Raw genomic sequence first — 16,823 nt, forward strand, 5'->3', positions numbered from 1 at the left:
CACACAGGGAGGCCAGAGCTGGAATTGAACCCGGTACCTCTGCACTGTGAAGTCGACGTGCTAACCACTGGACTACCGGGCCGCCATGACTCCCTCTTGCATCCTTCAAAACATTTTTCCTCCTTTGTGGGCCAGTTCAGATCATTGTGATGAAAGCGTAAGCTACCAAAACCTAATGGAATCAGATTTACTATATTGTACTCAGATTTTTATCCAGCCTTGATTGTATGGAGAATATCCCAATGTAACAGCACTATAGGCACATAGATCAGCTACGATATATCCTGGCCTTGTAATCACAGTGTGCTGATCAATGGCGTTCACTCACCAAAATTACCTTCAGCGAAACCTTTCAAATTGTAATTGGGCAAAAACGCCTCCGGCACACATAAATGCGGCGTTGGTGATGTTTGACTTTGACTTTCCATTTCGGAGCCCTGCCCAGATATGTAATCTATCAATTCCAAGCGCCGGTTGGCATATTAGAGTGCATCTGAAATGGAAAACTGTGTGCACTGTCAATTTGCAGGCCCGTATTGGAAGTACCCACCGACAATCCGTTGTCAGAGGAACAGGCAAGGTTATACTTCCGAGATGTCATCCTTGGTATTGAGTACTGTAAGTATCCTTCACATGGAAGCCTCATGAGTACAATATAAGGGACGTTTTTAATCAAGTAAAAATTGCCACTACATTTAATTGTGCGTATTATGACCATTGTTTTGTGTCTGCCCAAAAGGACATTTTTCAGAAATATATATCAGTTTCCAACTAACGGGACTTACGAGAAGTCTTTGGACACTCCCCAAGTTCAGGACCCTTGGGGAGTGTTTCTGCTTACAAGCTAATCAATACTTTGCTTGCACTGCAATATATCCCTTCACTCATGTTTCTTTAGACGTTCCCTTGTATGCTGCAGTAGATTGGTTTCACAAGGCTTCAGTCCTAATGATCCCGAATCAATACTCGCTCGCCATTGCACCCTTCAGATAAGTGCAGAGGGGACTTGGAAACAAGATAACCTCTCATGCTGAGGGGTTCTTCAGTGAGTTAGATGAACCAGGTTACTCTTGACAAGTCTGCCTAGAAGTACTGTCCTATATTTTTCATACTTATTGTATTGAAGTCTCCATGTGAAGACATCTTTTATTTTTTGTTTATTAATTCCCATAGCAAATAGAATAGACCAGGCATGTCCAGCTCCAGTCCTCAGATTGGATTGTTTAACAATGACACTGGGGTCTGTGTGTGTCTTGTTCTATTGGACTTCACAGCAGCGTTTGATACGGTGGATCATATTATCACCCGTTGGGCATTAGTGGTAGCGTTCCAGAATGCTTTAGATCCTACTTGGCAGACAGGACTTTTTGTGTTAGCCTTGGTTGCTCTGTGTCCCACTCTTGGATGGTGTCCCACAGGGTTACATTTTGAGGCCCCTGTTGTTTTTATTGTATTTTTTGTCCTTGAGTTCAATTTTGAGAAAATAACCAGATCTATGTCATGCTAAGCAAAAACAATGGCTTCTTCTTAAGGCCACTTTTGTCGTGTCTGGAGGAAATCCAACCCCATATGGCACAGAAGTTCTTGATTGTCAATGAAAAGAAAACACAAAGTTATGGTGTTTGCTTCCAGTAATATATTGTCTTTGCTTATGCAATTATGAAAAGTTAAAATATAATCCGACTACATTTTGTAAATCACCTGCTGAGTCTTTTTTAAGCGCTATTTATGAACCTGTCTTCACAGTGCACTACCAGAAAATTGTACACCGGGACATCAAGCCTTCTAATTTGTTACTGGGTGATGACGGCCATGTTAAGATTGCAGATTTTGGAGTGAGCAACCAGTTTGAGGGCAAAGATGCTTTGCTGTCCAGCACAGCTGGTACTCCTGCGTTCATGGCGCCAGAGACCTTGTCAGACAAGCGGAAGAGCTTCAGTGGAAAAGTAAGTTGGCTGTGGTGGATGGATGGATGCCTGCATACTTAACACTTTTCCCTTTTGTTAGAGAAAGTTAGTCACACAGTACCATTTAATAATAAACATGGATGGCGATGGTGATGGTGATGGATTGGGCAGGCTCAGATTTGTCATTTCAGATCAGGGCTCGAGCTGCTTAGAAATGTGAATTTCTGTGCTGTGAAATACAAACATGTACAACAACGGGTACATTCAATTTCCATTTGAGGGATTTTGATGAGTACCAAAAGCAAAATAAATTGAAATAAATCAAAATGTACCACTCAGTTTACAAAAAGGAATTTAAAAGAAACCTGAAATGACCTGTGTGTGCGTGTTCAATAACTCACACTTCCACAGTCATTGCACACACAGACACACATTGCAAATTAGTCCTTGTCTCTTGTAGGTGTTCTCTCAACATGCAGGATTTTTTTTTTTTTTTAGATTTAAAAGAATCCTTTGAAAAAGATCTGATTCAAGATACTTGAACTAGCTATGGCCTTAAACTGTCGGGATCCATTTTATTATTTTACTCCCTGCTATTCAATCATTTATTTGCACTTTCTTTTTTTTTTTTAGGCACTGGATGTTTGGGCCATGGGAGTCACTCTCTTCTGTTTCATCTTCGGAAAGGCAAGTTTACTTCTTTCCTCTTTGTTTCAGCATTTGGTTGAGTTGTTTCATTGAGATTGTGTTTTGACGACATGATTGTTGATTCATGAGTCCACAGATTTAGATCCGTACATCATGACCTGCTGTTAAAAAAAGAGAAATGGGGGTCCGTGGTTTACCTCGGTCCAGGCAAACAAGTTGAATCTGTTTTTCATTTGATTCTGCGACCGAGGTTTTTTTTTTTTTTTTTATGGCTAAGATGTATTTCTCCAAACATTTACTGTAATTGTAATTTTACTACTACGTACCACTTGGGTAGTGATAGACTGCGGCCTGTTCCAACTTGTGTTTAAATTTGGGTTGTGTTGCTGCCGCAGAAATAGAGGGAAAAAAACCAGAACCCTTTGATTCTCTTTCTGTGAAAAGGAAGTCTTCATTTTTTATGTCAACCAGTGGCGGTCTGTCAGGGCCAGCGAGGCCTTCTCTGCCTGCTTAAACATTAAATTCTAATATTTGTTCCATCGCATTGGATTAATTTTCTCCCAACAGTCTATTCTCTTCATTTTGTAGTTTTGGCTGCACTACATGACCAGGACTGGATGTGGAGTTTAGATTTTTCTTTTTTTTTAATCCAATCAGATTTCTGACTTCTTTTTGTTGCTATGTGAATACAATCTGCCAGGGGCCTTCAGAATCAATCGTGCTGGCCGGTTGTAACTTAAAATATTTGCGATTAGACTGTTTCGTTAACCAGATTACAAATCTGTCATCCCATATCTGATGATCTCTCCATTGATGAGGTCAACATTTTTCCATCCTATTTTTGGTTGTTCAGAGTAAGTTCAACTGAAAAAAAAAGTGCGAGTTCAACATATTTGTTTGTGTTTTTTATTTTATTTTTTTTTGGTCATGTGATTAGACAGATATTTTTTTCATTAATAGCATTTTATTATATTCGATTTTTGGATACTATTGATCGTTCCAGTGGTAGTGGCAGTATTAAGAGGTGTATTAAATGAGGTATGTTCTCACTAATTGGCCGGGTACAAAAGCACCCTCAGCCTTTCATTTTAATGAGCATCAAACAACTCATTACATGCATCTCTGTTACATTTTCCCTCTAGCAACGGAATAATTGAATCTACCTTTCTTGTGTTTTTTCCATTGTTTCCCACACCCTGTCTGTAGTGCCCATTTATTGACGAGTACATATTGGCTTTGCACAATAAGATAAGGACCAAAGCTGTGGATTTCCCCGAAATGTAAGTTTCCCGTACCGCACCTGCACAATGCCACTCCATGAAAAAATACAGGCACATCCAGTTCCCAGGTCATGATCTGAAACCATTTGCCTCTCACTCCGTCTGCATCCCAGACACAAACATATCGTTGCACCGCCAGCAAGCGCTAAATGTCACCTGCATGTGATCAAAACAAGCAAAGAAAAGGCAAACGGGGACATCAGCAGAATGGGATGACACAAACATTTCTTTCCTTTCGCCTCTTGGTTCAACACACGCGTCTTCTCTGTATCTTCAAATTCAACCTTCCAATCAGGATAACACCGCAGGATACTGATGAATGGAGATGTTACATTTGGCAGCATTCATTGGTTGGTTATAGTTGTACAACAAGAAGAGCTTGTGTATTGCTTGGCAACATGCAAATGTCCTTTCACGAGGATTTCCAATTCTGTCATCGTGCTGGTTTGAAGTATGTCTGAACATTCACAACACTTATTTGAGCTCATCACTAAAACATTTGAGAAGAACAAAATGTCGACTTAGCTTTCGCCGACTTCACAGTCCCTCCCCCACAGTCAGCTTTCAAAAACTCCAATGAGTTGATTGCTTTGTTTTTTTGTGAGATGAAGCTACCGGTACATTTCTTGCAGCGCAATCGCGGTCATTACAAAATGTATACATTCAAATCAGCTTCTCGCGTTGAGGGGTTTAGAGAAGACATTCTTCAGCTTGATTTGTGAAGCAGTCTGAAGTGTAATGTGGTATTCATTCTCATTAGCTACCACTGATAGCAGAGTACGGTGCTTTATGTCCTTTAAAACAAAACCAAACAAAAAAAAAACCCCAGAACATTTGATTGCAATCAAACATGATTTAAGAGCTCAGTTTTTGCAGCGCTGTAGGGCTTCCTTTTCGCTTTTCATCTTGGGAGTCTGTCGCCGTGCCGTGTGAATCTTTGCACCATCCGTGGGTCATTATGTCCTTCTATTTATTTCGGCTCGTTTAATTCAGTGGCCAGTCAAGCGTGCCGTGAACATCTGAGTGATAACAGGGTTTGTATTTAAAATGAGTCTCTTAATTGTCACCTTTGTACTTAACGCTGCCTCACTTGCACTGGATGTTAAGTCTACACACCCCTGTTCAAATGTCACTTATGTAATGATGTACAATTGAGACCAACATACGGTAAGTCATTTCAAAAGTGGTCCCACCATCAATGTGGCGGATGACCCGAACTGCTCAGTTGATTTAAAAAAAAAAATAATAATAATAATAATCTTTTCAAGAGGGCAAGTAAAAATGTGTGCACAGCTTCTCAGAATCGTGATAGACAATTGTTTGTTTGTGTGTGTGTGTGTGTGTGTGCGTGTGTGTGTGTGTGTGTGTGTGTGCGCGCGCGCGCGTGTGGACATGAATTATTACCATTTCATGTGAGTTGAAAATATAAGATCATGCTTCCGATAGTGTTTTGGTCAGCAGAGTCCATGGCCGCACACTTTTTTTATAATTCAAAAACTTTGGATTTGAGCAGGGGTGTGTAGACTTTTTATATCCGCTCTACATAACACTCACTTCAAACTAAAACTGGTGTTTGCCATTATCCTAAACAGAAAGAGACGCAGTCAAATAACCATGTCCCGAAAGTAAATCATTTGTCGATTTATTTGCTGTTTAAAATAAAAAGCATGTCAAAAACATTTGGCAAAAAGTAGAACTTTGGTGTTCACCCTCTCACAATTTATTCACCACTTCCACCAAGCGAATGGTTGATTTTACTTCCAGAGCCAAGCAGTGTCAAGGGCATCCAAAATTCATTCACACAAAAAAAGGGACGCTCAAAGCAACTGATTAGGTGGACTGATTAGATTAATGCGATCGTTATTATTTTACTGTTTAGTGAGCCACCATTTAATTTTGATCAAAGATTCCCCGTGCTGTTTGAACATTGCTTGGATTCTAGAAAACAGGAAATGAATTTAAGTCTGTCGCAAATGATGGTTTGTTTGACACTCATGAAATCTTCAAGATGGACTGTTTTGTATTTTTCGAATGCGGAAAGAATATAATCTTTTGAGCATAGAGGCCACAATAACAGCCCGAGGGCATTCAGCCAATGAGCAAGAGTCATGGGTGAGTCTCGGTGTGTATGCTTTCTATTCATTTTACATGGGCTCCTAATTGACCTCCTGTGGCAAAAGACGTTCTCCCTTCAAGGTTGTCCCTACCTCCTATGAACTCGGCTTACTCGGCCAAGAAATCAGTCGTCAACCTCTCTTAACTCCCACTCGCGCAGAAGAGAGTTTGATAAAATAGCTTCTCAAGCCATGAATATAAAATATAAATGGAGGGGGGGGGGGGGTTAACAATAACATAAAACAAGCCCTTAGCTACACTCCTGCGGTTGGCCTGCACACTGGAAGGAGCAAAAAATAAAAAAATTAAAAAAGTTCATTGTACGGCATTCAGAAACGTGAAGGATTGTGGTTCGTTATCAAGTCTCCCCTCCAAAAAAGTCGCCCGTAGCATCATTATCTTGTGTTTTCCTTTCAGACCAAAAATCAATGAAGAGTTACGGACTCTGATCTTGCGAATGTTGGACAAGAACCCAGACACCCGAACCACCATCCCTGAGATCAAGGTAACACGAGAGAGAAAACAAAATGGGTGAAATTTATTCCACGGGGGTTCGTCACTTGATGCTTGGGTGTCATTACTCACACTTGAACTGTCCAAATTTGCTTGGCATGCTCCAGCGCATGATTGAATCCGTTTTTCCCCCAATCGAGGACTGGGCACAAACGAACATGAGCGGCAGGGATATCCGATATCTACAGGATGGCATTCCCTTTTCCTATTAGCTTTTTGCCTGACACAATCAAATTATGTGTCGATGAGTCATCCTGAGTCTTCTTCCCAAGAGACTGTGCTATGCTTGTGTTTGTGGCTCAAGACGTCATTTGGCTGCCAGGACATGCATGTTCTTTTGCACACTGTTGATGCACGTATTAATTTTAATTGGTTCTTTGCAGTTGTTAAGGACATGCAATTCCTGTTTGGTCTTGATGATTCTGAACTATTCAATGGCTGTTTAGATTTAACTTAAGCTCAATCAATAAAGGCAGATGTTAGGCAGTATATTGTTTACTGTATATGAATACAGTATATATATAAGAAACATTACATTGGAATGCAAGTAACTCGTAATCTGAAATATATTACGTCTTGTAGAGTTTACCTTTCAACGCATTCATACTCATTTATGTTGCGCAACTCCACTCAACATGATCTTAGTCCAATTTTTCTGATACACCAAAGCGAAGATTCAAACCCCCAAACCAAATCAAAACTATTAGCTTGATGTGTTAAACATTCGGCCACCAGGATATGTTAGAATTAGGATCTGAATTTGAAAAAAAAAATTCAAATATTTAAGAAAAAATATATTTCCCATGCTATAAATCGCTTTGGAGAATAAGGCACCCCTTCAATGAATCATCTAATTTAAAACTGTTTTCATACAAAAGGGTGTACCGCATTATAAGGTGCATAGATAGAGTAAATATTCTCTAGTACGGACTCGTGTTTGCGCTGTCCAATTTGTCCTGATAACAGAAATTCCTCATTTGGGAAATGAGCATGGTACATGTCCTTTATGAACCTGCAAGTATGTTGAAAAAATGCACGTGTAACAACACAATCAATAAAATACAAAAATATACTGTCCAAAAACTGTTTATATAACAAAAAACTGCAATACAGGTGTATCCCAAAAAAATCACAACAGTAAAATACGTACAGTATTTTAATGTTTATTTGTTTCTGTCTTGGGGAAAAGAAATGTGTATTTTGGATTGTTTTGTTGGATGCATTCTTTGGTTTATGACAATGTTTACATACAGTTTTCTTGCTAGTTGCAAGTAACTGTCCCGTTGATCACCGATGTCTGGTAATTCTTGTGCATACTGAAGGATTTTTGTTGCCATTTGCATTGCTTCCTTGCTGGGTGGTGGCTTGTCATCAGGAGTTGAATCGATGCCTTGTTTTTTAAAGCTTCGTAGATTTGCGTCTTTCCGACTCCAAGTGTCTGCTGGATGTTTTTAACTTTGTGTCCAGCCTCGCTCAAACGGATGCATTTCACTCGCTCCGCTCCAGTCGTTAACAGTTCTTCTACGTTTCGATGCGATGATCTACACGACGTAAGTGAATAAAGTTAAAATCTTTCGCAATTACAGTAAAACGCACGCCAATAAAAAGGCGCTTACGCGTCTTCGTTTCGAATCTGATGAATGAAAACGGCAAAGCGAACACGTTTCTTCGGTCATGTCGAGTGGGTGCTGCTTTTAAGCTAGTGCCGCGTTCTCCAGGACGTAAGTGAACAAAGTTAAAATCATTCACAATTACAGTAAAACGCACGGCAATAAAAACTCGTCGTCGTTTAGAATCTGATGATCGAAAAAGGCGAAGTGAAAACTTGTTTCAGCGTTGTCTTTTCCGTCGCATCGGGTGGGCGTTGCGTGTATTTAAGCTCCCGCGGCATTACACCTCCATCCGGGTTACGGGTAGTGGAATTTCCACTTACGCAAGTTCCGGTAACATGTAATATCGTAGTCAAAATGTTAATGCATAGGTTTTTATTCCGGGTGAAGGATATTCCTTTCCATAGAATTCCGGGGATGGGAATATTTACTGTAGAAGCTACAATATAGCGGCTGAGGTTGCATTATGCATCCACTAGATGGAGCTGAATGATCACAGCATAGGTTGCGCTTATCGGAGCGAACAATGTCCGTCCGTGTGCTTAGGTGGACCAATGGGTGACTCAGGGTGGCACCGACCCCCTGCCTCTGGAGGAGGAGCACTGCTCTGTGGTGGAGGTGACGGAAGAGGACATCAAGAACTCGGTCAAGTTTGTTCCCAGCCTCTCTGCTGTGGTAAGTCAAATGAAATGTCTTCTCTTTTCATCATACTTTAAGTAGCTCGAACGGTTTTCACCATCGAATGACTGGGAGATCATAACAAGTGCGATGTTAAGCTTTAAGCGAGGAAACTGAAAGTGTTGGATTTTTTTCTGGCATTTCAAAAATGCAAGAAAGATCCTTTCTTCCTATCGCCTCTCGTCGTGTCCGTGCATCCTCCTCGCCACAATAACGCAGTCGTCTCAGACGTGGTATATAAAGATGCTAATAAATCAGCCACCTCAATTAGCATCAGGCTTGATAAATCTCATTCCTCATGCTAAATAATCCAGTTGAGTACACCCCCAGAATGCGCATGCTATATTCATCTCGTTTCATATTCTCGCAAAATGAACTTTGCCTATTTGGCTGACGCAATTCTGTGGGTGCGCCCTGTTAGTAGTAGATCAGCTTCCACCTCTGTTTGCCTGAGCAATCAAGCAAGCAACCCTTTGGTAAATCAGGCCCCGACTGCATAAGCAACTTAGTCCCGTACTGATCCAACGCGACAATGCAAAACAAGCCCAAAGCTGTTGTGCAGTTTGAATCCCATTCGCATTGTGAATTTCAGATCTTGGTCAAAGCCATGTTGAGGAAACGCTCCTTCAGTAATCCGTTTGAGTGTCCGAGTCGAAGGGAAGAGAGGTCGATGTCGGCACCCAGCAGCCTGCTCATGTAAGTCCAGACGTCAGACTCATCCGGGGTCTTTTTGCTATTTTGTGAATAAAGAGCACAAAGGTCGCAATGGTTGTTCAATATTTAAGGTTGCTTGCGGTCTAGGGCTCTCGTTGCTACTTCCCCTCCTGTCTCCTCTTTCTCTTCTATTAGACGAGCTAGCGTCGCTGCCGCAGCTCTTACTGCTGCTTTGTCCTGTCACCATAGCGCCATAATTCATCCTATATTTGTATGCAGTGGAGCTTACCGGCTTTTGTAAGGGTTTCTTTGTATGTTGGTGTCAGACATCAGGGACAAAGAAAGGATTGGATGGGGAAAAAAAAACAAAAATGCAGTGATAAAGACCCAATTGGGTAATGTTTCATCACATCCCGGAATGCTTTTGAAACAGCAGCAAATTGCTGCAGCAGGGGTGCATAAAATGAACAATTGCCATGGCAGCTGGTTTGAACAAAGCTTGGTTTATGTTTGCGGGTTTGCATGGCTCGTACAGAAACAAACATCCAGAAAATAAATTTATCACCTAAGCGACTCAATCACCATTTTTGCCCTCTTGATGCGTCATTATGAGCCGCATACGGTAGTCGCAATTCCAATGGAAATTCCTTGTGAATCCTATGAAATGGGACAAGAAAGAAATTAATTAAATGGCGGCGAGCATTGAAATATGCCCTTTGAGAAATATGATCTTCCGAATTCAGACAATCAAGTAAAGCCCCTGCAAGTTGACTGATGATTCATCCCAATGATTGGAAGAGAGAGCATCAGTGGTCGCCTCCACCAGCTGCCATTTTTTTTCCCCTCCCGAACTCCTGAGGTTTTTCGTTCACAAATGGCTCTCCGTCTTTTCTCCTACTTTGCTGCAGGGACTCTTGGCCTTTCCGGCCAACTTTAAAACTGCACCCATCACTCAGGTAACACGTGCCATATACACTCACCGGAAACATCATTAAGTACACCTGCAAATATGAAGGGGATCCAGAATAAGAGCTGTATTTTGTCGTCAGCTTTTAGAAAGCTGACCGGAAGAGCAGCAGTCAGCAAACATCAACAAATATGAAATTCTGACCAAACGTTTGAAAATATATCTATTTGTCCATCAATATGTTAGTTAGGAAGCTACTTTCTCATTCATGAAAAATGCCTTATTAGATTTTATGAATGGTTGTTGCCATTTGATTCTGTATTCATTTTGCAAAAAAAAAGATGAATCAATAAATAAATTATAGTGATGAATAAATTACTGAATGTGATCGAAATAATAAAATAAAACTAACCAACCAGCCAACAAATCATCAGCTTTCGCTGTGTGCAGTTTGACCTTGCCAGAGCTTATGTGCTTCATGGCGAGTGATGATGTCAGAGCGGCATGAATTCAACAATGTTTTTGTGATTGTGGCTATACTTCACCAACGACTCTGCATCCCACTCATAGATATTTCTCATATTTTTGTCACCTATTAACCATGACTAAGTCACATCGCACGGCAGTAGCACAAAAAACAGCTCTCGGTATTATGCGGTACAATTGAACTACTCTGAGCAGAACACCTCTCGGAGTGTCACACAATCTATTTAGCCTTCAATGCATCTCTGATTTTATTCTTTCTGATAGAAATGGGTTAAAATCCACATCTACAAATTAATAAATTAATGCTGCTACAAGTACTAATAATAATATTTAATAATAACAATAATAAATAATAATTAATAAAATTGGTTTTGTATGTGTGTGTGTACATATATATATATCCATCCATCCATCCATTTTCCGAACCGCTTGATCCTCACTAGGGTCGCGGGGGGTGCTGGAGCCTATCCCAGCCATCTCCGGGCAGTAGGCGGGGGACACCCTGAATCGGTTGCCAGCCAATCGCAGGGCACACAGAGACGAACAACCATCCACGCCCACACTCACACCTAGGTAGAATTCAGAGCGTCCAATCAGCCTGACATGCATGTTTTTGGAATGTGGGAGGAAACCGGAGCACCCGGAGAAAACCCACACAGGCCCGGGGAGAACATGCAAACTCCACACAGGGAGGCTGGAGCTGGAATCGAACCCGGTACCTCCGCACTGTGAAGCCGACGTGCTAACCACTGGACTACCGGGCCGCCCCATATATATATATATATACATTTATATGTGTGTGTGTGTATGTGTGTGTATATATATATATATATATACACAGTATATACACACAAACGGTGTATCTCAATCAATTGTTTTTTCAGTAGTTCAATTACATAAATGAAACTCACCCATATTGTATGGATTCATTGCACAGAGAGTGAAATATTTCAGGATTCTATTTATTTGGTGATGATTAGAGCTTAGAAAACAATATTTCTATAAGAAACCATTGAAATAATTGTAAAAATAGAAATGAAGTAGGAGCTGGCCATCGAAAGGTATTTTAAAAGTGTTGAAGGCATCCATCTCCATAATAATAAGTTTCCCTTTTTGAATTGAAATTCAAATTAAGACCCATTTTTCGATGATATTGTAGCTATCCCAATTATCCATCCATCCATTTTCCGAACCGCTTGATCCTCACTAGGGTCGCGGGGGGTGCTGGAGCCTATCCCAGCCGTCTTCGGGCAGTAGGCGGGGGACACCCCGAATCGGTTGCCAGCCAATCGCAGGGCACACACAGACGAACAACCATTCACGCCCACACTCACACCTAGGGACAATTTAGAGCGTCCAATCAGCCTGCCATGCATGTTTTTGGAATGTGGGAGGAAACCGGAGCACCCGGAGAAAACCCACGCAGGCCCGGGGAGAACATGCAAACTCCACACAGGGAGGCCGGAGCTGGAATCGAACCCGGTACCTCTGCACTGTGAAGCCGACGTGCAAACCACTGGACTACCGGGCCGCCTCTATCCCAATTAAGAAAACCTTTATTAGTCTCGCAATGGAGAAATTCACGATTCACAGCAGCAAAGTTATGAAAGGAAGAAGTAGAACAACAAAATACAGGAGCTGCTGGAAAGGCAGCCACTCTCGCGGCGCCATTTTGAAGTCCAAATAACAAAAATAACACAACACAACACATAGGACACAGACAGTCGTGCAATCTTCACCACTTTTCTTTTAATCATTAGATTAAAAAATGAGTTTACAATTCACAGAGGACATGCAGTAAATTTAAGCCTTGGTGAAAGTCATCCGTCTCATTGTAATGTCTGCAACATTCTCAATACAAAGTGCTTTTGTATTCTGCTGATTAGATTATGCAGGTGTACCTAATGTTGTGGCAGGTGAATACAGTGTGTCCAACATCCACCGCATCATCGGCCTCCGCTTGCCTCGTTCTTGAGGCGATTCAACCGCTCCTTTCCCACCTCTGACTTTCTTTGTCATTTTTTTCCTGCCGCCGCCGCTGCTGCTGTCATTTAATGGCGTCAGATGCAGTCCTTGTGTATTTAATGCTCATCCGTAACGGCCTTTTTTCACTGGTTCCATTTGAAGTGCGCTGGAGATGCCCGTGTATTGACAGTCATTCTTCTTCTTTCTTTCTCTCGAATGTTTTTTTCCAGAAAGAGCAGCACAGGTGATGGACCCAGGGAAGGAGAGCTGGAGGATCTGCATGAAGATGAGCCCTCGTCTTGAGTCTTAGACATTTTTCTTCAACCTCTCTTCCCCTTTCCTTTGCTTCAACCGTTATGTGCTTGCCACTTTATGCGCTACGCAGCAAACGGGCATGGAAGTCCAGTGTTTGTATTTTTTTTCATACTCTGACGTGCTTGTGTTTGAACTTCCTGTTGACCTCGGAGTGACATTCTTCCTCTCCGCCCCCCCCCACTTTTTTTTTTTTTTTACTCCGCTTTTAATCATTTTCTCTTTTCACGTTGGCCTGTTGTGGAGAAGGAAAAGTCAAAGACTGGACCTTGGCTTCCTAGTTGGACACTCTACGTGGAGTGTGTATTCCCTTTGAATGACTTACTGCAGAATTTTTCATTTCTGACCAATTATGGCTTATTTAATTTTTGTACATAGATGTCTGAAGGTCTTATCGGGGTCATTCCCACAATTCTTATATCATATTGTTTACTCATTCCTATGTTGCCTTCTCTGCCCTTGAAGCCTGTGAAATTTCTTCCCAAAGTAACGACAACCACAGTTTTGACAGTGATCACAAAGAAAGCGGCCCTTCACTTGAACAGTTTTTGCTCTTGAACAGACCGAGACGGGGACATTTTATGACAAGAGTCTGATAAATATTCCTGGAACCATCTCCGGATTTCGTAATAGGGCAACGACAAGAGTTTAGCACGATTTGGCCGTCATACATCCCCATCACTGATTTGGAATGAAACAATCAAATTGTGTTTGAAGTGGAGTCCTGTAGAAAAATATTCCATTTGCCATTTTGGAATTATAGCCTGTCTGTGCTGAGCCCCTCAATTTGCATTTTAATGCTTGAATGAAAATCATTTGCAGTCACTGAGTTGAGTGCTTGAGGTCAAGAGCCCATAGATCATCACCAAATGCCGATTGTCCTCCCTTGAGATATTTTACCAGGTCTTCACTTGATGCTTGTTTGTGGGTCTTTCTGTCTTTAGTAAGTGACTTGAATTTGTTTTCCAAATGTCTGGAGTTCAGTCATTTTTGGGTCATTATCAGTCATCTTGCGAAAGTTTTCTCAATTTTGTAGCATTTGTCTCCATATTAGAACAGAATCAAGCCCGATTGGTGCCCCCAATCATATTCAGGGCTTACCGGTACTTTTTGTGCGTTGGCCTAACTTGTGCGTAACATGAGAACATTGCCATGGTGCCATTTTGTGGCATCCTTGCGCAAAGGAACAATGTTGAAGTCAGTTGAGGAGCTTCATGCAGTGCTCTGCTGATATCTTGGTACCAAGGAACTGTGTTTAAGTAAGTTAAGGAGCTTCCTGTGGTGCTTTGCCACCTTTTGAGACACTTGATAGGTAATTCTAAACCATTTTAGTTTGGTTTCCATGACCGGAAGTTGACTTTTTTTTCATCCATCATCCATAAACACGAATGACCTGGTTCCATTTGTAGCCCTAACTTGTGTCCACCATGTGTAATACATGATGTGGTATGCTTTGGATCATGACTCTATATCTCCATTTTTTTTTCCCAATCCTTCTGATACAAGTTGACCTCAGTTTCATTTTTGCAAAGCATCAGATGGCACTTAGTTGTATTCTATTTGCATTCATGAAGGTGTTTCTTGATTGTAGATTATAACGATAGAGTGACCTTGTCCACTTCACTTGTCTCCTGTTGGCGTCCTGGTCTTTTATTGCTGAGCTCACCAGTGCTTAATTTTAAAGAATGCAGCCAACCGTTATTTGTTTGTTTGTTTTTGCAGCATAATGATGATGGTATCCTCACTTGAACATTTTAGCCCCTGGAAATTCAATTACTCTCCACAAAATGGCTGTTAGTCCTAAATTAAATTCTTTATTTTTGTGTTTTATTTCAAATCAACTTTGGCGGTGTCGAAAGACAAAATCACTCAACTCTAGCTGAATCATCACATTCAAAACACATTGTAGTGTCAATGTCCTGTTGACGTTAAGGGAGATCTTTTTTTTTTTCCATATTGGATTCTGATATTGACGGTTGTTTTTTATTGTTCCTTACTTGGGATTAAACTGAAATTATTGACCGGGTTTTCATTGGCCACCACTTGCGAAATAGAAATCCGTTGAGCCGCACTGCCAAGGTGCATTTCAATGCCACCATTAGGCTTTGTCTGGCAAGAACAGCACTCGGCATCCATCACTCTGCTCTCCCCAGTGTGGCTAATTAGAAAGGGGGAACGTTGCACTTTTGCACGCCCTCGATCGGTTTCCTTCTCGGAGTCGTCCGGTGAAAGATGACGAGGGGGAGTATTGCTCCAACTCACATTGGAGAGCGTTTTCCATCCCGTTTTATCAAGTCTGCGTACTTTGAAAGAGTTCATGGAATCACGAACGCTGCTGACAGCCTAACCGCTATTGCATCAAGGGAGAATGTTTGTTTTGTTTCCAAAGTGTAGACAAAAGAGCCGTTTCATATTTATATCTTCATGTGAAATTATCAAAAATGTGTCGGCATCAAACAGCAAAAGTGCTCTATTGTTTTTTATATTTTTAATTGTTTTTCTTGCTGTATCTTGAAGTACTGATGTGGGGAAGTTTCAATGAAGGGCTTTTTTTTTGTGTGTATGCAAAACACTCGATGTGACTATTTTTTTTCTTTCTTTTTTAATATTTACATGTCTGCGCCGCTAACTTTTTTTGTCCAAACACTCAGGCTCTTGTGTACTGTGATTTAGTCATCAACCTTCAAAGGTAACCCACTGCTTGCACTTTACATTTACTGTAAATATGTCACTTTTACATGAAAGACCTGCAACATCTGCAAGACTAATAGTCATGATGTGCATCCCCTTTAAAACAAAACAAAACAATAGATGCTCTACTCCTGGGTGCTTATTTACTTTTCACAGTTGTGTGCTAATATTTAAAGGTATTCAATGGTAAAAGCAGCAAATAAAATAACTTACAGAAGCGCTTTCTTTCACATACCCAATGTGCATCAGTTATAAACTTTGAAATCTTTGGTGAGGCATGTGTCTGTTAACCTCTTGAGTCGGTATATAAGAGGCCCCCCCAAAAAAGGTCAACGTGTAATGACATACCCTCGCGGTATTCTGCAGCTCCAAAATATCGAAGTAAATAACCTGCATGTTTGCTTTTCTGTGCATCCTCAATGAAAAGTTGTAACACTTGCAGGAATGCTACTGTTATGCATGTTGTTTGCGATTTATGCCCAGCAGCATTTTATGATGCATACAGTTAATATATTCTTACATGGGAAATGTGAAACGTGCCCCGGTGTCGTGAGAACGGGGCTTTTAGAAAAGATGAAAATGGATGCTGCAATTGTTGCACTGGAATTGATTTAGGGTGAAGAAAAATGGAGGAATGTGAGCTTGCTGCTGTGTATTTGACTGTCCTGTTCCATGTTGAAGGTCTGTGTTGCGTTGTTTGGTACATTTCTTGCATGTACTGTGCTTAACTCATTTGTTCGACCACGTCATAAGAAAAAAAAAAACAGTATTATGAAGTGTTTTAATGTGGATGTTTTTACCGGTTTGAACAAAAATAAAGATATTTTAAAGAGTATTCATGAGCGGCACAGTGTACGAGTGGCTAGCATGTCTGCCTCACAGTCGAGAGGTCCCGGGTTGCTCAATTCAAACCTTTTAGTGTGGAGTTGGGTACTGCAGCTTCCATTCACAATTGGGGGAAAAAACTGGCGCGTTAGCTTTTATTGAAGACGGTAAACTGCCCGTTGGTCTAAATGTGAATGGTTGGCCTGCAGAGGGCTGACTGGTCGGTAAAAGT

General features: G+C 41.1%; 1 protein-coding gene across 2 annotated transcripts in view; it reads left to right on the forward strand.

The window, feature by feature from the left end:
• camkk1a (calcium/calmodulin-dependent protein kinase kinase 1, alpha a) overlaps positions 1 to 16,601 on the forward strand; it is a 44,965-nt gene extending 28,364 nt beyond the window's left edge. Inside the window, exons 9-17 of one of the 2 annotated variants that reach the window (XM_086130242.1) lie at positions 530 to 618; positions 1,747 to 1,946; positions 2,541 to 2,594; positions 3,762 to 3,835; positions 6,368 to 6,455; positions 8,620 to 8,748; positions 9,344 to 9,447; positions 10,314 to 10,361; positions 12,994 to 16,601. In XM_086130242.1, coding sequence (XP_085986368.1) covers positions 530 to 618; positions 1,747 to 1,946; positions 2,541 to 2,594; positions 3,762 to 3,835; positions 6,368 to 6,455; positions 8,620 to 8,748; positions 9,344 to 9,447; positions 10,314 to 10,361; positions 12,994 to 13,066 — 859 coding nt within the window. In that variant the 3' untranslated portion in view covers positions 13,067 to 16,601. The remainder of the gene's footprint in view (positions 1 to 529; positions 619 to 1,746; positions 1,947 to 2,540; positions 2,595 to 3,761; positions 3,836 to 6,367; positions 6,456 to 8,619; positions 8,749 to 9,343; positions 9,448 to 10,313; positions 10,362 to 12,993) is intronic. The other variant, XM_086130243.1, reaches the window with a different exon arrangement.
• Positions 16,602 to 16,823: the final 222 nt, after the last annotated feature.

This window comes from Hippocampus guttulatus, chromosome 15 (genome assembly GCF_054856545.1).
Source record: "Hippocampus guttulatus isolate MCC_2025c chromosome 15, RoL_Hgut_1.0, whole genome shotgun sequence".
Classification (NCBI taxonomy): domain Eukaryota; kingdom Metazoa; phylum Chordata; class Actinopteri; order Syngnathiformes; family Syngnathidae; genus Hippocampus; species Hippocampus guttulatus.